Genomic DNA, 24,962 nt, shown 5'->3' with positions numbered 1-24,962 from the left:
GATTCAGTTTGGCAGTTACGAAACCCCTTTTCCAAGGAAATAAATATGCATGATACGGAACTAATTAACATGCTCTCTTATATAAGTGCTCAATTATACCATGATAAATATGCATGTGCATGAATACACGCAAAGCAATTTTGCGCTTTTTCTGGTGCAACCAATTCGAATCCAAGGGGCTAAGGAAATGCTGAGGTCTGTCAGTATAGAATGAATTCATTTTTGTAACAGGCTAAAAATTGAATGTTACGTTCAATTACACGGACAATGCAATAAATTGGAATCTAAATACTGTATGGCCATGATGTTTTTGGCAATAGCATGCGTATAGTATTTATCCACTGTTTTGATTCATATGCTGAATGATCTTAAATAACTAAAATTTGATCCGGCTTTGCATCTAATAACAATATTGTTATGAATAAAGGTGAGTCTGATAACCTACGATAATCCTCTTCAGGAGGTAAAAATAGTAGCGATGATAATTATTTTACAACCGGCCTTCAAATAACTGAGTGCAGGTAACTCCGTCATTCCAATTTCCAGCTTTTCCATTGGCAAATTCCTATTCTCATTTTCAAAGTAGTTTTGGAAGTCAATCATAAATTCCTGTTAACCTGAAATGTCGATGGTGTGGTTAAAATACATAACCCAATCATAATATTGACTCCACCAGTTTTCATGGGGAAAATATTATTCAGTTCCATCTTTACATTTCCCAGTCACTTGAGTGTCACAAGATTAATGGTCTTGTTCACCATTATCCCTTTTTTAGTTTTCCGTAAAAGAAAACTATTGTGCCGGCTTTGTCTGTCCGTCCGCACCTTTTTCTTTCCGCCCTCAGATCTTAAAAGCTACAGAGGCTAGAGGGCTGCAAATTGGTGTTGAGCATCTAACATACCAAAATTGCAGCCCTCTAGCCTCTGTAGTTTTTATTTCAATTAAGGTTAAAGTTAGCCATAATCGTGCCTCTAGCAACGATATAGGACAGGTCACCACCGGGCCGTGGTTAAAGTTTCATGGGCCGCGGCTCACACAGCATTTTACCGAGACCACCGATAGATCTATTTTCGGTGGCCTTGATTATACGCTGTACACAAAACTCGATTGCGCCAAAGAAACTTTGATGCATTTTTTACTTGTTTTCATCACAGAAATGACTCCATTCCTGCTGATCACTGATTTGTCATTGTTTTTTCAATACGCTCACGTACTACAATGGTAGAGATATGTGCTTACATTTTTTAAGAACTGAACAAGAATAGCATTTTGAGAAACTACATGTTACTGTAACTTTGCTTATGCATCTTGTAAGGTTTTTGCTGAAGTAAACGTCTTTACTGATTTTGCAGTTATTCAAGATAGGTTGACGTATTTATTCTTATTGTCACACGCAAACTTAATTATCAGTAAGGTGAATTTTCTACTCTGATACCAAAACCACTCCCATGAGCGCCGTGTTTAGTACTAACCCCATGGGAATGTTTGATAAAACATAAAAATAAGACTGCAAATGCCTCGCCATCGGTAAATAGGCATATTAATTATAAAAACTCTTAAGTCGAGTTGTGGTATTATTAAAATAAAATAATACCGAATGCTATGTCTATTATAAGAGATGAAAAAAGATAAATATAAAACAGAAGATAAATCAACAAACATATAGCCTACAATACATAAAGAAAAAGGCACCATATTCAAGAAACTAAGGTCCTGGGAGACAACGTGACAGCTACAAAATATACATGCAAAGCAAGCAGCACTATCTATCGGAGCACTGGCGTAGAAGATTCTTGTGCATGTTCCCAGCTGAAACGAATTATGACCTCACAGGATGTCTTTAGGCGTTGGTCTAAAATTATATACTTCTGCTGAGAAAGAAAGAAACCAACGCTGCTGGGAATCTTTACAGATAAAGATTCCCGTGACATTCAGAAAGAAGAGCAGTATTCCAACTAAAATAAAACAAAAGATCTGATGTATGATAAAATACAGGAAGACCTATGAACTCTAACTGGTTTGTTAGCAGTATTAGATGATACATTTCTCAAGTGCTGTGAAAAAGGAAGTTTGGGTCGAAGGTTAAGTAAAGTAGCTTCGAATCCTGTATTCGGAATCATTTAACACTGTTATCAAAGCAAAAGTAATCGTACTGGAACCGTGAAAAGAGATCGATTAATCAATAGTTTCAGTTTTATTGGAGTTCATCTTTATACTCCAATAACTGAATAACTTACTGATCTGTTTCAGGGATCAGTAAAGGTTAGCAGCATCTTTGTTTTAAATTTGGGAGGAAAGAGCAATGTTAACAAATACAGCAGCATCTGCTTACAGTACAAACTTATTTTTCTAGACCAACAATAAATTCTAGTCTGGAATACTAAAAAGTAAAAAGCAAAAAGAAAACAAATCTGTAACCATTTCACAGGACCCAATCTTTTCTTTATGAGCCGCCCCCCACCCGCACAGAAAAGATGATTCAATAACATAAAATTTCCTTTCTTCCATAGCTAATTTTTGCCTACAAGTTTAAAATTCCACGAACAAGCATTCATGTAAAATTATTAAGATATTAAAAAACTGAATCAGATTCCTCAAAACTGATGTGACTTTCCGCTATTGTCATTCATAAAAAATATGAGAATATGTAAAACAACCTTGCAGTTAATTTCAGTCAGTCTTTGTAATTTCATTTCTGAGACCTAGACGTCACAGAAATTAACTTTGCTTTAGTTCTTAAAACTGCATTAGAGAAAACAGACTGCTGCTTGCTCGGAAGTAATCAGTGCTGTTATCTGCACTGAAAAAAATGTCCCAGGGTAATGTGCAGATTCTACTTGCCATATTTTGTTCTTAAACAGAACATAGACTGAAATCATCTTTGTATCAGAAAAAGCAAAAAGTTTGTTTCATGTTTCCAGCTGTATTACAGATTCTGAAAAATTCATGGACATACTGCCCCATAACGTGAAAAATCTATTAAATTATTTTGCCACCTGCCTCATTAACATTTACATACTCTCCCCACTGTAATTTAATATGTTAAGCTCAAAATTTCACGATTATTGATGCTTCACATCACGAGCGATATTTTCTAACAAAGTCGCACTATACCTCGAAAGACTGTAGAAGATTAACCTGATCTGAAATAAACTTTTCCATTATTATTTCTGAAATAAACTTTTCCATAATTATTTCTCCGAAGTGATCATCTTTAAAGAAAAGCTAAACCTGAACTTCAAAGCAGAGAAATGGGTAACATAGAGATGACTAGACTGCAAAGAGTAGTTTGTTGAGAAATAGGGGCAAGCAGTTGTACGTAATCCAGAGCCACAAAACTGTAGGGTAAAGTAAAAACCCCCAGAACTCCTCCAACCAATTCTTCTCACTTTCAATTCTTCTTATACACATTCACACGCACACATATACACAAACACACACACACACACGTGATATATCTTATTTTTATTATATTTTACAAACTCATACATAACTAAGAACAGCGTATAAATAAATAACGGTAACAAGACTGAGTCCACATAATTACCTAATGAATGGTGGGTATTTGAGAGGTAATGCAGGCATCCGTGGATCATAAAATATTTGCGGGCAGGGTCAGAATCGTACATGCTCCCTTCTCTAATATTGCTTGAAACTGTTCAATGCATTTACTAAACTCAAAGAAGACGAAAGTCCGTGAAGTGAGATAAAAACAAATCTAGGTTACCATTCACATTTTGTAATATCAGTACATGAATTTAGAGTTCTAACGTGTAAGCGTCGGCCATAACCTTTTACTCCAATAGTGAAAGTTACAAGATAATTTGAGAATGCAGAAATGAGTTGCATGATCTTGCTATTTACAAGGCTTTATATTCCTAAATTATGTATAACAATTAAAAATACAATCTTACTGAATAAAATCTGTCCAAACAATTACATACAGTAGTCCATGTTCCTTATTTTCATTAGTGGTGACGGCTTACATAATAGACGAAAGAATGATCGGATTTGGTTTAGGTTGGCTCATAATAAAAATTCAGATTGTCTCTCTATTTCCAATAATCATGCCATATGAACATAAAATATATAACTATGAAATGAATATTAGTAAGGCTAAATGATTTACAAAGCTAATACTGTAATTAAATATTTTTTACGTAAAAAGGCAATACTGTAATTAAATCATTATTACGTAAAAAGGCATGTATGTAAATTCAAATGAGTCGCATTTCTAGAGGGACTATTGATGACTTCGACAGAACGTGAAGGAATTTAACTCGTTACCATGTGGTCATTATCATTACCCTAAACGCCTACACAGATATGAATGTCAAATAAATACAGTCATGGACGCCCGCAGCATATTTTTCAACGGTGGCAAATCTTAATACATACATGGATAGTTTACAGTATTAAGCAGACAAACACTTTTGACCCTTTGAACTAGCGGGTTTATTCCGAAAACAGTATCAGCGCCTGCATTTCTCTAATGAATAAAGTAATTATATATATACATACATACACATATATACATATACATATTTATATATATATATTACATGCAGTGGAATTGCGATGCCAATAATTTAATAAGTGAAGCAAGATGCGATAAAGAAAAAAAATACTGAAAGTTACACTGACTTTTTTTCAATAATCCCATATACTGTTCAACTGAAATAAAACATTTCTTGAAAGAATAACGCATTTATATACTGCATACAAATATTATCATATACGATATAATAAGGATACCTTTAATTTACTTAAACTGAAAGAATATAAACTGAAGAATGAAAGGAAACCAAAGTGATGTAGTTAAATGAGTATTTTTCTGTAAGATTTTTTGCATTACACTATATACATACATACATACATAATACACACACACTTTAATTATATATATAAACTATAAGAATATAAATATATATATATATATATATATATATATTAATATATATATATTTTTATATATATATATTTTTATTATATATATATATATATATATATATATATATATATATATATATATATATATATATAGATATATATATAATTTTTCTAGGATTTTAGGGGTGCAAATGCCCGCCCTATGTGCGGGCGCCTTTGTGGTCTTTCCTATTATTAAGTGAATTGCCGCAGCAGCTATAATAGTCTACACTGCCCCACCTCCTCCAAAACCAGCGGAGTTTCCATCGCTGCCATATGGGCAAGGCAAGAACTGACGACGATGACCTGTAGTTGACAGTCCGACTGACAGTTCTACTCTTTTCGTGTGGACGCTCATCTGTCGAACGGTCACAGGTGAACTGACAGGTATACCTGATCGTGAATACCTGGCCTTACACAGTATTGTATGAATAGAATAGAATTTAGGCCAAAGGCCAAGCGCTAGGACCTACGAGGTCATTCAGCGCTGAAGATAATGTTGAAACAATTGTTAGGAGAGGGTGGGAAGTAAGACGGAAGAAAGAGAATTTGAACGGAGGTACAGTAAAAGGAATGAAAGGGGTTGCAGCTAGGGGCCGAAGGAAAGCTGCAAAGAACGTCAGGTAATGCCTACAGTGCACCGTATGAGGTGCACTAACGGTACTAACCCCCTACGGACACACGACTTCATGGGAAAAACATGTACAAACTTTTTAATCTAGAACAATACGGCTGTAGTTTGCAAAATTAAAAATGCAATCATCCTCTTGAATTATAAATTGAAATTCTACATTGGAAAAATCTTCATTATATACTTGCAAAGGCAGCAATGCGGGTCAGGAGAGCATTGGATTATGGGCTTCTTATTATTCTAAATTATAGTTCTTACTAGCGAAAAATTTCAATATGTGCATGGAGAATTTTATCGATGTTATTATCATAATCACTCTGCCAAGGTAAGACGCCCAAACTTGTTTAAAAAGCATGTCATCATAATCATTGGTTCATTGCCTCGTGCTGATTTCAATTATAATATATTTTCGCTGGTCAGACATACGTTAGGAGGAGCTCAATGACCTTGCAAACACCATTTCTATATATAGGAATAGATTATTAGTACTACTGTTGTACACCCATTCATATGGAAGAAGCTATTAATGGTCCACTACTTGTAAAGAAAAGAATATGTTCAAATCAAACACGGAAATAAAAATAAGACAAGGGAAGTATAGCGAAAAGCAGCTGATAAATGGACAGAAAGAGCGAGGTTGATAGCCCTGAAATTTACGAACATCCGAATCCATTATAAGCTATCAGGAAAACTCCCCCACGGTTATACAGTAGGTAAAAGAAATCTCTGGACAATATGACATTGTGACACCTCAGCACCATATTTGGATACTGACGCTCTGAGAGAGAGAGAGAGAGAGAGAGAGAGAGAGAGAGAGAGAGAGAGAGATGAAGCACTGTGAGGTATGGAAGATGGTTAATCAGATACCTTTCGACGCATAATTTTGTCGAAATGATGAAAATCCCAGATGTTCCTTTTTACTCCACTGTCTTCACACTGAAGGTGAAGTGGTAATCTTTCCTTAATATAATGATATTAAAACTGAAACATCAATTGAATTTCTGGAACGTTTATAGATACATTTGAATTTCAATAAAAAAAAATTAGGAACAGATTATAGGCTTAGTTTTTGGCGTGAGTTCCGATTGTTTATCCGAATAACTAGAGTGAGAAGCAAGAGGGAAAGTGGAAATAGTGAAATAAAAAATGCAGAAATAAAAGGGAACGTTTCATCCACTTTTGCTATAAAAAATAAGAGTTATCCTGCACGAGTCAAATCAGACCTACTGAAAATACCAAAATGAAAGACCATTTACTGTCATCAAGGGATTACAGTTTTCTCTGTTGTCATTCAGGAATATCATAAATTCATTTTGAAAAAAAAAAAAAATAAATAAATAAATTAAAAGGACAGAAGACAAAGTCAACCAAAGAACATAATACCATTTGATATTGCTATCTTTACATTATGCTTATTAGTGGGTCAGGAAGTCAATGGTGAGGTTGCGTTACCCACTTAACGACCGTAACCTCGTCCATTGAGGTCAAGTCAACAATCTGAGCCAGAAAATCCGCTGAACACGTTCATATGTATCTTTCCTTACGTGAGCTACAAGTCTACTTCTGTCAGGATAATGCACTACCAAAAATCGTAGCTGAAGCCCTAATTAGCTTTATGAGCCAATTACATGTAATGAGGTTGTAATTATTGGAGGAATCCGCATGCCACCCAGACCTAAGAAACCTACCTGTCACTTACCAGGTACTGAATATGTGCATTTTAATTTACACAATGGTCTTTTAACTTCTCGATTGCACGCTTATCACTGCAAACCCTGAATCGGAATACTGAATAAATGATGAAGCTTTCACCTTCTTTACTAGACATCAAAACAAAAAATGGCATGCGTGACAAGAGTGGCCTCGCTGGAATCTCATGTGCGCTGGTTCGAATCCCGCCATGAAAAGTGAGTTTCTTCATTCATTCCCCACTCGAATTCAGGGTTTTCAGTGACATTCGTATTCAAAAAAGTGTGATGAAGTTGACTAATTTCCGTCTACTTCCTTCGTGCCTCTGCTGACCCTTGGTGCATGGTTAGCCATGCTGGGTCACAACCAAGAAGAGGGGTATGAGTCTAGCAACGTTATCCTCATAGACTCATTGAATAGTGAGTATCACCCTCTTGAGCCACCCCCTCTAAAGGGGACATGGGATATAGTGAAAAAGGAACGGTTACAAAATATATATATATATATATATATATATATATATATATATATATATATATATATATATATATATATATATATATATATATATACATACACATTATATATATATATATATATATATATATATATATATATATATATATATATATATATATATATATATATATAAATAATGAATAATCTCATACTTCCTGACTTGTGAAAATATTATTCTTGAGATTTATAGATTAATTTTACGGAAGACCAAAAAGGGTTTGGAAGGCATATCAGTATAAATTCATTCAAATTATGTGGAGCGCATCATAGGAAAAAAATTCAAATTATCTGTGGAGCGCATCATAGGAAAATAATCAAGTACAATAATTGTAAGAAAAAAATACAGGGAGTATATAGATAATCAGCGTTACAAGGAGTTTAATGTGACGGGTCTAGTTGTCGCAAACCCATGTAATTTCCTTTCAAAATGGTATAACGAAGGTTATCATTTTCCCGTGTCAACTACACGGAAAAATTATAACCTTCATTATAACATTTTTCTAAGACTTAAGTCTCAGAGAGAGAGAGAGAGAGAAAGAGAGAGAGACCTACATTCCTACGCTGCTTTACTAATCATCTCATCTACTACATTTCAGCCTATAATTTTCAGAGCACGCCACTCATTCTCTAGCTCATTTTCGCCTAGAAATCCCCTAAATTCCCATTCAACCGTCCCCCCTCCCCCCAACCACGTTTACAAATTCCCCAATTCCGCGGAGGTACGTTGGCCCGGCAGACACTAGCGAGTGTTCTCCTGGCGAGGTGTGGAGCTTAGCGACGACGGGGAGCTTTTCGAGCAGCTGAGGCGGTCAGAATATTCATCGGAATAAAAGGGAAAGAAACTGAACTGGATTTCACTGTGAAACTTCAAGAAGAAGCGACCCATTCTCTACAGTTCTCACACGCTGTGGTGACATAACAGAAATGAAGTTCCTCCCTCATATACTTCAGAAGTCGTACTTTTAACATTCCGTCAGTCTACTGTATTTATTCTGTCATAGACGACTCGTCAGATCTCACATTTCGAAGAATTACCGATACCAGTGAAACGAAAGAAGAAATGAAGTCTGTCATGAGGAAACACAGCTCGATGAGGATCACGTCATTGTGGCTGCGTTATTACCTCGTGTCATCTTCTCTGTGGTCTATCTGCTTTCCGCTTCATCTGGTTAGTGTTGGAATTGTTCAGATCTCGAACTATAAAGGGCAAACTTTAGGCTACAAAGTCTAAATATATAAATTTAAAATTTAGATATTAGTAAGTCATAAGCTTCTCCTGTATAATAGCATGATAATTATGAAGTGACAAACTGAAAGTTCACTTACATGCGCAAATTGCTTCTACGCGATTTTTGACATTTGTATTTTAATGAGGGACACCACAAATACTGATGCATTATACAGGAAAGAGTCTACCACCCAGTTTCGACACAAACACAGAACTACAGTATGCTGATTAATATTAAAATCCATTACTTGTCTACTTAATATTTACACGCATACACGCGTGTCTATATTATAATTTTATATATATATATATATATATATATATATATATATATATATATATATATATATATATATATATATATATATATAATAATAAATAAATGTATGTATAATGTACATATTATATATATATGTATATATATATATAATATATATATATATATATATTATATAAATATAAATGTATTATACATACATATGTATGTATGTAATGTATATTTTGTATATTATACATACATACATATACATGTATATATATCAACGTCAAAACTATGTATATATGTATGTATCTATCTATCATTCTGTGTAATATATGATGAACACTATTTCTTTGATTATTTGTAGTCTGCTATATTATGCCTCCAAGATCTTAGGAAAAACTTGTAATGGTGTATAATCTTGATACACACCTGAACACATAAAAAAAGTTATATTCTATAATTCGGGGATTTGATTCATTTATAATGTGTTTCCACCACGTTAGCATTATTAAATGCTAACGTGGTTGAAACAAATTATAAATAAATCAAGTCCCAGAATTATATAATTATATAACTTTTTTTTTATCAGTGCTCAGGTGTGTATCAAGATTATACAATATTACACGTTTTTCCTAAGATCTTGGAGGCATAATATAGCAGACTACACATAATCAAAGAAATAGTGTTCATCATATATTACACAGAATGATAGATGGATACATACATATATATATATACATATATACATCTATACACACACACACACACACATATATATATATATATATATATATATATATATATATATATATATATATATATATATATATATATATATATATATATATAAGATAGATAGATGGACAGATAGATAAATAATCAAAATAGCCAATAATGCAAAAAGGTACTTAGATCTTTGTTTTTTCTCTTATCTCTTCCGTTTGTTTGTATCCATTTCATGTCTTACTATATAGGTTTACTAGTTTTTATAACTTCACGTTTTATAAACAGGGCTATTTTTCTTAAAAAAAAAATTTTTTTTTTTTTTTTTTTTTTGAAAAGCCAAAAAACCGCTTGGAGTCTGAAGTCAGCACAATGCCCCTCTGCCCAGCCAAACTGCCTCCCGGAGCAAGTGAAGAAATGCATACCATTGCATCCGAAGTAAGTATTCACATGGACTGACTAATTGCTTTTGTTCATAAAGCTTTCCTTAGAAGTAAAACTCCCCTTAAACAGATTAAATCAATTTACATCCTTTCATACAATTTATCTCAGATATCATGGGAGGGCTCATAAAATTAAGACCTGTCTCGAACCCCAGGCGGAAATTATTTAAACGTTACCAACTAAAATCAAAGGAATTTCAGTCGTGCCAATAATAGGTCGCCATTTAAACAGATGGCATGATAATTATAACGCTCTCATTTTATTAACTAAAATCAAGACAACATTCTCGACACACCGCACGCTTTTTACTCTTACTTTTTAAAACGAAGGGCCGATAAAGCTGTTTTGAGAGCCGAAGAATCGTCGACAGTATATACGAGGTTGTAACGGTAGAAGAGAAGAAAAATTAATAACAGTGAAAAAAGATCAGAGCTTGTTTTTATGCAGAAACGGGTACAAAGCTCTGTGCGTGTGAGAGTGATGTATGTGCTATCACCTGTACATTCTGATAAAAATATACAGAAGGGAATGAAGAACACAATTAATTGCCTCTGGAATAATCTTTTACATTTATTCTTGTTGACACCATTTGTCAATTCAAATGCTGGGTTTCGAGCAACGGCCGAGTACCCAAAACATGACGGCTAATTCAGTTACAAAAAGAAATGCTAATTATCTCAACAGTCACCTAATCACTGTGCCAAACCCAATAAAAAGAATGCCTCGATTTACAAAACTAAGGCTAATATCGGTCACATGCATTAATCTACACCTGCGTTCCTAAGGTTATAAAAAAAGTTATATGCCATGTGCAATATCTCACAATTTGTTTACCGAACAGATTAGCTCATAATCGATTCCTTGCGTAAGTTTGTTAATCAGTAAAAGAGGATAATTGGGAACAAAATAAATCTTTTTACATTTCATGCATTTCCTACTTATTCAGCCTCAGGGTCCTTTCATCTATATACACCCGAGGGTCAGAAAGTGCACACAAGCCAAGCAGGTCATAGAAGAGAAACAGACAGAAATCATGATAAAATTTGCATTAACAAACAATAAAAAAGACAAATATAGATATAAACAAAGTTGAGAAATGTCAAAAAATTAAAGCCAAAAGTCTGCATCATCGTTCACAACACTGGCTTGAAATATGTTTGGCAGAATTGAATTAAATGGAATGAAAGATCTTCAATACCGGCAATGTAACATTACGGCAGCTAAAAAAAAAAAGAAAAATTAATAATGACACTGTAAAACAACTATAACTTTACTCCAGTTGAAACACTGCTTAAGGAAAGTATCTAAGTAGGACATCATCTTGCAATATCACAGACGAGAAGACGAGAAGTATGGCTTGAGGTAGTTTTATCCGGAACAAAGTGATGAAACACTGATAGATGCTCATAAAAATTATTTCTAATACACTTTAACACAAATGTCTCAATCACTTCTCAATGTTTTAAGGATTTTAGTATGTTCAATGTCACGGCAATTCTTTCCAAGCCTTGAGGGCACTTCCCACGTAAAATCACTTATCTTTCTATTAAACTCCTCCGTCCTCACAACAATAGTTTTAAATTTTCTCTCTTCCATAACTGCGTTGGTGCTCTTTATCCTCCTGTTCTCTTTTCTATCATTTTTTTTTTTTTTTTAAACGATTACCTCCAGATCCCTTCTCTTTCCTCGCTCTTTTATACTCATGATTCTATTCTGCCCCAACCTTGCTCCGAAATCTATTATGGCCGTGGCCTAATTCTGCTTAAATCTGCAGATTCAGATCCGAATTGTATGCCTAGATTAAGTCAGATCAAAAGTGTTGCAGTTTGATGCTTGGGGAGAAATTCTATTCTTCAATATCTGGCACTCTTTTACTTTCAAATGTTAGGAATTGTAACTCCTAAGGATGTTTTATTTTGTGCCTAATTTAGAGATATTTATCTATGATATATAAATTTTCACGTAACTGCACATTCTGAACTTATTTCGTTTTATTGAAACTAATATTAAAGTCGCTTTTGTAAACTAATTTGTTGTGAGATACGTGAGCCTTTTGCAAAAAGTTTTTATTTGGTATGCTTTGTTTTACCACAGTCCACAGTTAGCGTAGATGTCAATGAAATGGATACATTTTTAGTTAGACTTGATTTTCTTTAATACTGGAGCACACTATAGAATTATGTTTATCATAAAGTGATTTGTATCCAAAAGTTCAAATTCCAGACTGAAGCAGGAGACATTACTTTACTGTTTCTCTTTAACTTTATAAAATTTGTTACCGCTCCTCCACTGGCTTCAGGACCTCACTGTGATACACTTCCACCAGCACCAGATTCCTAAGATCTGTTACAGAACCTCGTCATGGGAAGTCTCGAACTGGTATTCCTTGTTATTAAATGTTCACACTATCGCCGACTTTGCCACGAAAGATAAGAGAGTTGTAATTTTATTGCCATTATTATTAGTTCGGAAGAATAAAATAGCGTGAAATTTCTGCACTCCAATAAGAGTCCCAACAGCCATACGAGAAACAGTCACTGCCACCCGAATGAATTTCGTATTTACGAATTTCTAGGCTACAGACGTGTGCAGTAAAGTGCGATATTAAGATGCCGTGATATACCATAATCGAAAGTGATGAATTATTTAGAAGCACCAAGCCCCATATCACACCAGTCCGACTAATTAATTTTAGTACCAGTTAAACCTAAACTGAATATATCGCGAACCATGTGACAGCAACACTCATTTCTCAAGAATAGGTTTAAGAGGTTTGATTCCTGAATCACATGCTCAGAGACAAGATTCTTGAAACTACACATTCATTAGTCATTAATTCACACTTGTGCCAACAACTTAATATATTCTTCATAGGGACACGCATTAGCAGTTGTCTCCAGTTCGTTTAAGAGGAGTGTTTACACGCGCTTTCTCAAAACACGTGTTCCACACCTCTCCGTCTTTGTACATCGTCTTAGCCTTGGAAACTACCGTCACATCTGCTTATTAGATGAAAGTTCATTTGGCTGAATATTCGTTGGCACTTGTCAGACAATCATTCATGGTTTTCCTTTTGTAAAAGCCTCGTCAGCACCCCGTGCCCTTGGTTAGAAAACACACAAGAATGTTCTTGCCAACCCTTCTTCTAAAATATTACCCAGGCATAGATCGAAATACTCTCCACATGAGCAGCGGAAAAGGAATTTGGAAGAAAACGGAAAATTGCTGTTTCAGCGTCTTTTGTAACATATTTTAAATATTTCTTTTTCGTCTTCCAAGTCTTTTTTATTATACAAAGGCGGAATTTAAGACTATTTGCAGTCTTTCTTTATAATTAAAATAGAACTTCCTTGTCACTTTAAACCTCTTGTATACCATGGTATTTAGTCACGATTAAAATGAGTTTTACTGTGGATGAGACGAGATTACACCAAACATAGATCCTACTTTCAGAATGCATGTCATCACTGTGCGAGAGTAGCCTAAGTCACATTTTAACTGTATTCGTTGTACATACAAATCGTCCTCCTACTCATTATCTGGAAGAGCAGGTTGCGTTCTTCACGAATCAACTTTCTTTAAGAGTTTTATGTGATAAATGAAAGGAACTTAGAAATAAAATACAAATCGTGAACCAAAACGCATCTTCCAGATGCCGTAAGAATTAGCTTTCATCTTTTTTCCAGGCAACAGATGTTCTGGTAACTGAGATCTTTTAACCAAAGTAGCTTATAACTCCATAGCTTTACGTTTAGACGCACATATGACTAGCACAAGGACAAGTGTTCGTATGGGACTCATTATTTGGTGTGTGATATTGGTTTTTTACCGCTGTACATATACACACTACAGTTTTCAGTGATTTTGTTCGAAGACTTTGGATTCCTTTCGTTTCGGTGAAGGATATATCAAATTGTATTATAAAGTATTATCATTACTATAATAATAATCTTGTATTAAATAGCCCAAAGTTTAGAACGGAAGATTAAGCTTCACTTCTTCCACAACCTTTACACAAAATTCACACAAAACTGCACGTAATATGTGATAACCTTTCATTTTACAAAATACGAAACGTATGAGTGCAATAAAAACAAGAAATATGATGGTTTAAAGGAAATTAGGACTGTTTATGCGAGGTACAATGACGATACATACAAAAATGTAGGATTTCTTTCCATAGAAACGCTAGTGAGACGCGCATGCTAATACCTTACTTAGGCCAAGGAGCGATAAGGACCAGAGAAGAGGGGAGAAGGAAAATAGCGGCTGACTGCTTGACTGCCAAATTTTTAGCGCCATAACTACCAAGGCCATAGACACTGGAATAAAAAAAAAAGACTATATCTCTCTTTAAACAACGCAAGACCGAATCTTGACGTCTGAGGGATAAAACGTCACGATGCAACATTCTAAACACATTTTCTCATATCCTAGACAAAATTATTTCTACAGCTTTACATAAACACCTCAATGAAGACAATCAGGGATACAATATACAGGCTAAAAAATAATTTTATCAGAGCATATTTTTACCCGATATGAAGCTGTATCTGAAACCCTTAACCTTAAAGGAAGGGATCGGAGATTTTACCAACGTTTTCGTCGTTTTTCAACGTACCTGGAACTCTACTAGAAGTCAGCAAATCTTTTGTCACTGAGGGTCTGTTTAAGAGTATTGCATTTAGGGACAGGAATCTAAGTTCGGCAGACAAACTTTGAAAACTGATGAGATTTTGGCATCTCCCACTAAAGGACAACACTGGGTCAAAAAAGTTCGGTGCTTGAGAGAGATGGGCTGTTTCTTCTGCCTTCTTCAAGTGGTGGACAGACTTTAGTGATGCAATTAGATATAAATAATGGAATTACATATCATCTGCATAAGTCTACTTTTATGGACGCTGTTAATGAAGGAAACTAGCGGCATATTTCTTTGCAATGAATGAGAATATTTATTCATTCGAACACAAAAGAACTTGACGTTACTCGAGTATACTGGATATCATTTAAATGTATAAAAAAAAAATCCTGAAGTTGAAAAAGAGAAAATCCTTTTTTTAAAAATAAACACTTTCGTATACGACTCTAAAAAAAACCACATGCGAATAGTTGACAGTGCCTGTCATCATTTTTATTTGCCTACTTTTTAGACCACTGAAGATTCCTTCCATTGCAGCTGCCATTTGAATTACTGAACCCACCAAGCATGGTAGGGCGTGACCACCTTCTGGAGGGGGATATAGCAGTAAGCCCAGAACAGTGGGGAACGATCCTTACCCAAAGGAGTCTACTAGAAAATGCAAGTGGCACCCCTTCGGAGAGGAAGGCGATCAATCTCCAAAGGTTTTTCTGGCCTCCTGACGCCGACACAGGAATTCCCACGGTCCATTTTGCTTTTGCCAGCACAGGTTAGTATCACCAGTTATTTAAATGTCGCTTTTTTGATTATCGAATATTCAACTCGTTTTGCACCCGTCTTGTCTGACGATTCAAATGCTACAGGATAATTTATGAATCACCAGTAGTTTTCATTTCCTACAACAGTAGGATGTGGTGTAACTGTTCAATCCCGTTTGAAAAGACATAGATGACTTTATATATCGAAAAAAGGATAATAGCATACTATTTACAGAGCTAGATTCCTTTTTATTACCGTATTTCATAACGTGCGCTGCCTGAGTAGGGAAATTGTAGTGAACAATGTTCTAATAGATGTATCATACGTATAAAAAAAATGACGTGTACAAGATTTTAAAATTCATGAAATATTCGGAGTTAACAAGTGAAAGCAATTTATAAAACTAAACGAAAATTATTCTCTGATATATTTGGTCTTTTTCGATAAATCAATTATCATGAAATAAAAAAAAATTACCAGATCAATTAATCAGTTTACTTTCACTCAATACAAAAAACAAGTACATAAACGCTGACACGACCGTCCAAAAACCGATATGCTAACTCCACTAACCTGGGAAGTAAGTTAAATGCAAATTAAATAATAGTCAAGATCAGGTGAATAATTCTTTACAATACTGACTTGCGAATTAAATGTACACGATACTTTGACAAACCAAAGTATGGCTTCCCTCGTTCATCACAATTGAATGGTGACGGCTAAGATAGTAAAATGAAGGTTATTGGGTCAGTACTTCCACAACGAAACAGAACCACTGACGCAAATCTGAAAAGAATCATCCATTACATGCCTAAGTAACTATGCAGGAAGAAATAATGGCTTTTGTTTGTGTGTGTGTGTGTGTGTGTGTGTGTGTGTGTGTGTAAAACGATGCATAATAAGCATATGAAGGGATTTCCATTAAAGGACCTCTAATTGTGACGTTTATCCCTGCAGGGACTCAAGATCAAAATTCTATATTAGAAAAATGAAATCTCTGTATGTTTACGAACCAAGTAATGGTAATTCATGAATAGTACCATTTTTCGAGATAGTCTTGTGAACTGAGAGTTTACAAAATGGATACAATCGTCGTCCGTCGTCTTAGCTGGCTGGCAGCCCGTAAAGCTCTTGCTTTAGGAATCAGCCCGTAAAGATACAATCACACAAAAGCATGTTTAGAGAATCAGCTGTTAAATCAAAGGCAGACAATTCCCGTTTATCTTTCAACACATTAAGCCCTTATAAAACCAAAGGCACTTTACATTAAGCGTGAATGAACGGATAAACAGAAAATCCAACAGAGAGAGAAAAAAGGAGGAGGCAGACTAATCCACATAACCAATCAATTTTATCAAATAAACCTAATAATATAAAGCTCTATAATACACCGTAAGTTTGAGTCACACTGTTATTTCCCCACAGTAACACGCAAGCAAATGATTCGCGACGCCATGAGTGTCTGGGAACGAGAAACATGCGTAGATTTCCACGAGATAGACGACGACAATTACAACAGACCCTACATCAGGATAATCGAAGGGCAGGGATGCTGGAGTCATGTCGGCAGAACGGGTAGAAGTGGCCAACAACTCTCCATTAGTGAAACTTGCTACAAGGTATGGAGGTTATCGTAACACACTTAGGTGGTGGATGCCAGGTATGTTTATAACAGCCTTCAAAGATTGCTGCCACACATTTAGTTAAGAGCAAAACGATTTACTGGGGGCGATTACTGTCGAATATGGAGTTAAAGGTAACACTTCAGTTCGGGGTTGTCAGGTGCTGTGCTTGTTAATTCATAGTTAACGCTCTTCATTGATATTAGATATGGTATTATAATCAACTGTTGCCATCAGGAATGGTGTTTGTAGTAGTTAATATGCTGCAAAATAAAATCAAATGTAAACATATGTTCAATAAATGCTCTGGCATTATGGAAAAGACCCGAAATCCAACCAATTTCTTGTTTCCAAGCCCGGGTATATCGAGCAACGATTCATAAATTTTATACAGAATTTTGTAATTATACTCTCACATTACATTTGATCATTTCTAGCAGCATAATAGGTTTAATTATATTTCAGAGAAATTGGCAAACGAATGATTAACCGATACGGAATTTTCGAACTTTAATACACTAAAATTATAAGGCCTCTTTCGTTCATAAAAGGTGGAAATGAATCGAAGAAAAATGATGTAGTTTGGTGTTAGTATTTTGTAAGATAAAGCATAATTGCTGGACGAAAGGTGAATGGAGGATATTTCGAAACACCTGTACCGAGAGTTGAAAGAATTGGGCAAATAAACACGTGTACACTGTGCCCTTGTTGACCTTAGTAGTGGAATATTTCCCTGATGGTTAATCCCCGCGGTGGGCCATTGGTAGAAAAGAACGTAAGGGCTAAATATCTATCTTGAAAAAATTTTTCAGAACCAAAAGGCTAAAACTTCACGACGCCAAAGGAAACTGACTATATATATACACACACGCATACATACCTACATACATACATACACACACACACACACACACACACACATATATATATATATATATATATATATATATATATATATATATATATATATAATATATATATATATATATATATGTATATATAATCTAGAGTCTACTGGTCACCATATGTACATGAAATTTTATTATCCGCAATGTCCTCTTAACTTCTCGACATCCAAATAAAGAAACAACTGACGAGGTAACGTTTACCTACTTGGCCACGTGGATAAACGTTACCTAGCTCGAATCTTGCCCAGACGTCAGAAGTTCTTCAACTTTCACTTCTTTTGGCTCAAGACTTTGTGGTGACAAGCGTTTTCAAAGTGTGAAGAAATCGAGAAGACAAGAGGACATTATCTGGTCTCTTAAATTATATACATCCAAATAAAGAAACAATGATAATGTTTATATATATATTTGGCTCAATACTTTATATATATATATATTTTAAAGTGTGAAGAAATAGAATATATATATATATATATATATATATATATATACATATATATATATATATATATATATATATATATATATATATATATATATATATATATATATATATATATAAATTTTCGACTCACACCGGGACAGAACCATGATCTTCCAACTGAGAGGCCAAGGCGTTACCAATTGAAATTGGAAACTAAGTACTCCATACACTTCATCATGAATATGATGGAAATAATGAACACAGAAGCACGTGTTTCACAGAAATAAATTTCTGACTCATTTGAAAGACCGAGGGATTGGTTCTGATGTGAGTCAGAAATTTATTTCTAATTCATTTATGTGAAACATGTGCTTGTGTTCATTATTATTTATATATATATATATATATATAATATATATATATATATATATATATATATATATATATATATATATATATATATATATATATATAGCGCACACACTGTGTCATGCCAGGCTAAGAATACACATACGTGCATATATATATATATATATATATATATATATATATATATATATATATATATATATATATTATATGTGTGAACACCTTCTTTGGAAGCTTGCAATTTCAAGTCAATGGCCCTTGTGGGTTTTTCTATATGAATAGGTTTCATGTTCTGAATAATAATAATAATAGTAATAATAATATATACATATATATAATTATATACACGTGTGTGTAATCGCACGAATGTGCGTCATGCCGGTCTAAATTAGGCAGTTGATATTGCCGTGACACAGCTGCATTCGGAAACGATATTGGCTTCAGTCACTAATGCAATGTGTCCCCAACCGGTGTAATGCCTATTGGGACAGCTTTGCTACTTGCGTCATCCGAAAGCCGGGCGATACGATTTGTGGCATTATATCTTGTAAGCGAAAAGGCAGGAAGAAAGGATTTAGGGAAGGGAGTGGTTGACCTTCAGATGGGAAATGTGAGCGCTGGTGGATGCCTTTGAAATGGATGTTTTGGTATTTACTGAAAAGAAATATGGCATTTAAATCCAAGAAACTTGAGATTACAGATACGATGCAAATAACTTGGTCCTTAACGTGCTGATGAACTTTCTGTAATGTTTGCAAAGGCGTTTCATTCTTGATCTAGTGGTCAAAGAATGAACTTGGTAACAATTGCTGTTTTATCGCTTTTCCTCTGAAGTTTCTTTTCTCATTGTTTAATACACACACACACACATATATATATGTGTGTGTGTGTGTAAGCGCTCGTGCGTTTGTTTAATTGCGTTACCTGGATGTAATCTCTTATTCTTCACGTGAGGGATTTCTAATTCTAATACTGAAATTCTGCTTATATATTTAGGCAGTATTTACATACGTGAAAATCACAGAAAAAAATAAAACTACACTACATGCTTCTTTAATCATAATTGATCTTCACGTTTTCAAAGACTGCAAGAGAATATGTGCCTGCCTCTTAAATTTACTTGTAAGTCTCGCAAATATCCCTGGAAATAATTAATCTTCTCATTGCGATGTAACGTATTTTTCATAATGTATTCAGGGTCCTACATATGCATATCAGTTTAATAACATTGTCTATTTTATTTCCCTCGTTTTACATTACCGTATGATTAAATCAACACGCACAAAGGCATCTTCATGAATCTGTTCGTAATGTTGATTTAGTGAAAATATCTTTGGTTCGCAAAGTCAGAAGAGATTTTTTTTCAGGAAGGGATTATCCTGCACGAGCTGGGTCATGCCCTGGGGCTCTTCCACGAACAGAGCCGGAGTGACAGGTCAGACTACATCAAGGTGAGAGCGGGGGTTGGACGGGGGCATTTTTTACTTATGGAAAGCAATAACTTGATGGCATTTACAACACGCGTCTTTGATTTTACCATCCACCATGTAAGAAATTATAATTAGAATATAAAATTTAGTTCAAAGGCCAAGCGCTTGGACCTTTGAGGTCATTCAGCGCTGAAAATAACTTGAAACAATTGTTAGGAGGGTGGAAAGTAAGATAAGACAACATAAACGATGGTATAATAAAAGGTATGAAAGAGGCTGCCGCTAGAGGCCGCAGGGACGCTGCAAAGAACCTTAAGTAATGTCTACAGTGGACCACGTGAGATGCACTGACGGCAATAACCCCCTACGAGGTATTACCCTAAGAATTGTCCTAAGTATAACAGGATTTAGTTCGGGTGAGCAAATCCCGTTTTGTCTTTTGTGCACTAATCCCAATTTTGAGAAGGATTATTTTAATTTTGAATCTATTCTGCAGTTCGCCGGGGTTAAAGCAGCGGTATTCTGCAACAGATGACGTTCATAATCCTATTCAGGCATTTCCTGGGCCAAGGTCCCTCCATAGTCACATTCTTATAACTTGAACAAAATGCGCTACCACTCAGATATTAGGCTACTTTATGAATTCTGGACTAAAATAATTTCTGTACCACAGACAGTTTTACGTCTTGTAGAGGGCTATTTCTTTAGGATATAACCTAAGTATATTAAAATAAAGCTGCAATATATGCCTTCTAAATGTGCCAGTGAGAGAAATTCTAACATAATCCATGATATTTAATTTGGTCAATGTCGAAGGCATTCTTTGTTTATTCTGGGTATCAAATTAATTGATTTACTAGTCTTGTGAAAATTCTCTTAATAGAAAATAATGGTGGGGAGAATATCCCCTTGCAAGAGAGAGTGACAAAGAACTTTTCAAGATTGTTATATAAAATTAACAAATTACATTGAACTCTCTCCTTTGATAATGACGGGTAAAATGAAGTTCGTTTGTACTGAAATCCGGGTTTTTTTTTACATATAAGATTTGTCAGCTAACTCTGTATTAAAATCGCCAACAAATGCATACTACGACAACTGAAGCTATTCCGGCCAACCACGCCCCTAAAAAGACTCATATAGGCGCGCATCTTTTATGTACATTGAGCTTAATTTAAAACCTCAGTCCATCAAATTCCTTGCTTGCCAGAACGTCGTGGGTATTAGCAAAAGCCACCAGAAAATACTAAATGCACTTCGAAAAAAATACAGTCTACAATCAAAGTTGAGGATTAATTATAGCAATTTTCCCCACCGCAATCCGCTATGCATTCTGACAGCTTTCAGCGGTATCACACCTAAAGATATGTGCTCATAAACATTTCTCAGGTACAGTAAAACCTAGTCTTTCATAAAAGCCAGAAAATGTGTTACAAGTTATATTCTTGTTAATATCCACAGAGGGGAATATATTTTTATATTTGATCCGCCAGGAAGCCTGTGGATCGAATTAACTGAATACAGTATATGAATAAAACTTCTTTTCCTCCAGGTTAACTTCACCAACGTGAGAGCTGGAAAGGAAATAAATTTCCTTAAAGAGGAAACAGATAACTTCGACGTTCCTTATGATTATTCATCCATCATGCACTACCAATCAACGGTAAGGCACACTTGTGCACTTTTACTATTAAGAAAATGTAATAACGTCATATATATATATACACATATATACTCGTATATATATGTATAACATATACATAATACATATAGCCTATATATACTGTATATATATATATATATATATATATATATATATATATATATATATATATATATATATATATATATAAGGTGTATGTAGTTTTAAAGTTAAATTCATAAAAGTAAACAAACCGGAATTAATAAGCTGTATTCTAAACACATTTTTTTTTTTCATAATTTTTCGATACGCATTCTCTTCATTGGTGGGTGTGGGAAGATTCAGTATATCTCTTCATCTCTTTGTTCCTAATAAAAGTTTAAAAAGAGCTTGGATGGTTGCTTATGACAACTAAGTTTTCAAAATTTGAACATTTTGTCAGTCTTAGGTTCCACAATGGTCTTCACAACAGAGTGAATGCAATTTAATTATGAATGTGGAAATTGTATGACTATACATACACACACACATTATAGGCTATATATATATATATATATATATATATATATATATATATATATATATATATATATAGTCTTCTTGTTCTAATTCGAATATGAAATATTTTGTTGTACAGTACTCAAACTTAGGGTCGTCTCAATATATGATACAATTTTACCTACCAACTGTACATAGTCTAATTTGCAAATAATTTCTATCACGGCAATTTCTCTAGCCAAAAATCAATGGAAAAGCCTTGTAAAAACGATAACCATATAATATAAATGTGAAGTGAATATTAATGCAATCTTATTTTAACCGTTCCATCTTATTTGTTTTAAAGGCTTTCTCAAAGAACGGAAGACCTACCATTGTCACTCTAACACCAGCTATGCAAGTTTACATTGGACAACGAAAGCATCTCAGTTTTAGAGACATAAGCATTGTTAATCACATGTATAAATGCATGGGTAAGTGTGTAAATATAGCATCTCATGACGGTAGAAGTGATATTTCGCGTGTCATTAAGTCATATTGAAGTCTGTCTTAAAAGCTACGCACGACTTTCTCACTCAAAATGTGCATAATCTCTTATACTAGAATTCAAAAGACTAGTAGTCAGACTAGTAAGTTTGTGCTGTATTTCAGAGAACTTAGAAGAATATCAGCACATGATAATTATGTAAGGAAAGAAAAAAACAATGGGTCGTTTTCATCTTCAATATTGCCTAACTTTTTTTCCCTAGATATTTGGAGGAACTCATGCACATCAACAGTTACTTGCCAGAATGGTGGATACTTAGGGAAGAACTGTGCTTGCGTCTGTCCGCCAGGAGTGTCTGGCGAATTTTGCCAGAACTCTATACAACCTTACTATCGTAAGTATCGTTTGTTCATCCAATATTCATGACACGTAAAGCACATTATACGTATATTTTAATATGCACATGACTCAGTCATGGCTACTGAATCTATTTTCCCCCCACAGCTCCTCCAGTCTGTGGTGGGAACATTACCCAAGCTGGCACCATCATCACCTCTCCAAATTATCCCAACTACTACCCAGCTGGTAAGTACTATTAGTCAAGCCGTTACAGACAATGAAAGCTTAATGGTTAACCTGCTCGTGACTCCTTGTTATAATTCACAAGAAGTCCACAAATCTATAAAGTGGCAACGTCTGCATAACTAGCAGCTTTCAGGACTTATTTTTGTTTTCAGACACTGCCTGTGTTTGGTGGATTCAATCAGACGACGAATGCAAACGACCAGTTATCACCGTTGAAGGATTCGAACTGTTTGTCCGAATGGCAAATGGACAATGTGCTTTAGATCGACTCGAAGTAAGGACTGAATCAATTTTCTACGGCGATGAGTAAGTTATGGAAGCTCTGAAAGGCTTAAACTCTCTTTGTAGAGGCTCTGTCCAGTTTATGCTTATTTTAGAGTTGCTCTGGTACAAGTTGGATACTTTGTATGTTACAAAAAGCCTGAACTTTGTGATCACCATCACTAGCCACGTACATCACTAAAACGCTCTGATTCAGTTGCACAGATTAAACCTACTAAAAGATTAAGTTAAATATGCAGTAAGACAATGTAAATGAAATATAACTACCTTGAAATATAAAGTAAACCAAATCTTTAAACAAAATAAAGAATCTGCAGCAGTCATTATTATTATTATATTATTATTAGACTAGCTACAACTCTAATTCGAAATAAAGAATGCTGCGAGACCAAGGGGTCTAACACGGAAAGAAAACTAGCCTATATATAAAAAATACAGATGTAAAGATTAGACTATTTTAAAAAATATAAAAACAAATAGTTGAAACAGTTAACACTATGACATCAGACTAAAGGTTAACCTGTTACTTTACCCACGGACGAGACTATTAGTATTAAGCGCATGTCTCCTAATACGTGCCACGTGGTCTTTATGGTCTCGGAACATCTGAATGCAAAGGATATTCCCGATTTTGACAAATGGCTCAAGGTCGCGCGACCACACTTAGGTATTTGAGCTATTTGATGGATGGCTGTACATATTAATACTAAGAACAACAATAAGAAACAGATAAAAACTTACGAATTTAGGATGCATGTCAACTACTGAAGATTGATTGGTTGATTGATTAACCATGCTTCGAAACTTGTCAACACGTGGAAAAAAACAATAAAAACATTTCTTACGGGCAGACAAGTCTTCAAAAATTTATGAGGCTTTCTCGTTATACCAA

General features: G+C 34.6%; 2 protein-coding genes across 2 annotated transcripts in view; one reads left to right on the top strand and one right to left on the bottom strand.

The window, feature by feature from the left end:
• Positions 1–24,962, bottom strand: part of Nup107 (nuclear pore complex protein Nup107) — a 123,490-nt gene that overhangs the window by 96,679 nt on the left and 1,849 nt on the right. The window lies entirely within an intron of this gene.
• Positions 8,505–24,962, top strand: part of LOC136829345 (protein SpAN-like) — a 36,840-nt gene continuing 20,382 nt past the window's right edge. Inside the window, exons 1-10 of the mRNA XM_067087756.1 lie at positions 8,505–8,936; positions 10,321–10,419; positions 15,602–15,833; positions 17,249–17,442; positions 20,514–20,597; positions 22,129–22,239; positions 23,063–23,189; positions 23,466–23,597; positions 23,708–23,788; positions 23,941–24,094. Coding sequence (XP_066943857.1) covers positions 8,829–8,936; positions 10,321–10,419; positions 15,602–15,833; positions 17,249–17,442; positions 20,514–20,597; positions 22,129–22,239; positions 23,063–23,189; positions 23,466–23,597; positions 23,708–23,788; positions 23,941–24,094 — 1,322 coding nt within the window. The 5' untranslated portion in view covers positions 8,505–8,828. The remainder of the gene's footprint in view (positions 8,937–10,320; positions 10,420–15,601; positions 15,834–17,248; positions 17,443–20,513; positions 20,598–22,128; positions 22,240–23,062; positions 23,190–23,465; positions 23,598–23,707; positions 23,789–23,940; positions 24,095–24,962) is intronic.

The sequence above is a fragment of the Macrobrachium rosenbergii genome, chromosome 44 (genome assembly GCF_040412425.1).
Source record: "Macrobrachium rosenbergii isolate ZJJX-2024 chromosome 44, ASM4041242v1, whole genome shotgun sequence".
NCBI classification, from domain to species: Eukaryota; Metazoa; Arthropoda; class Malacostraca; order Decapoda; family Palaemonidae; genus Macrobrachium; species Macrobrachium rosenbergii.
The sequence above is the reverse complement of the archived record's forward strand: the minus strand, read 5'-3'. Positions and strand labels throughout refer to the sequence as shown.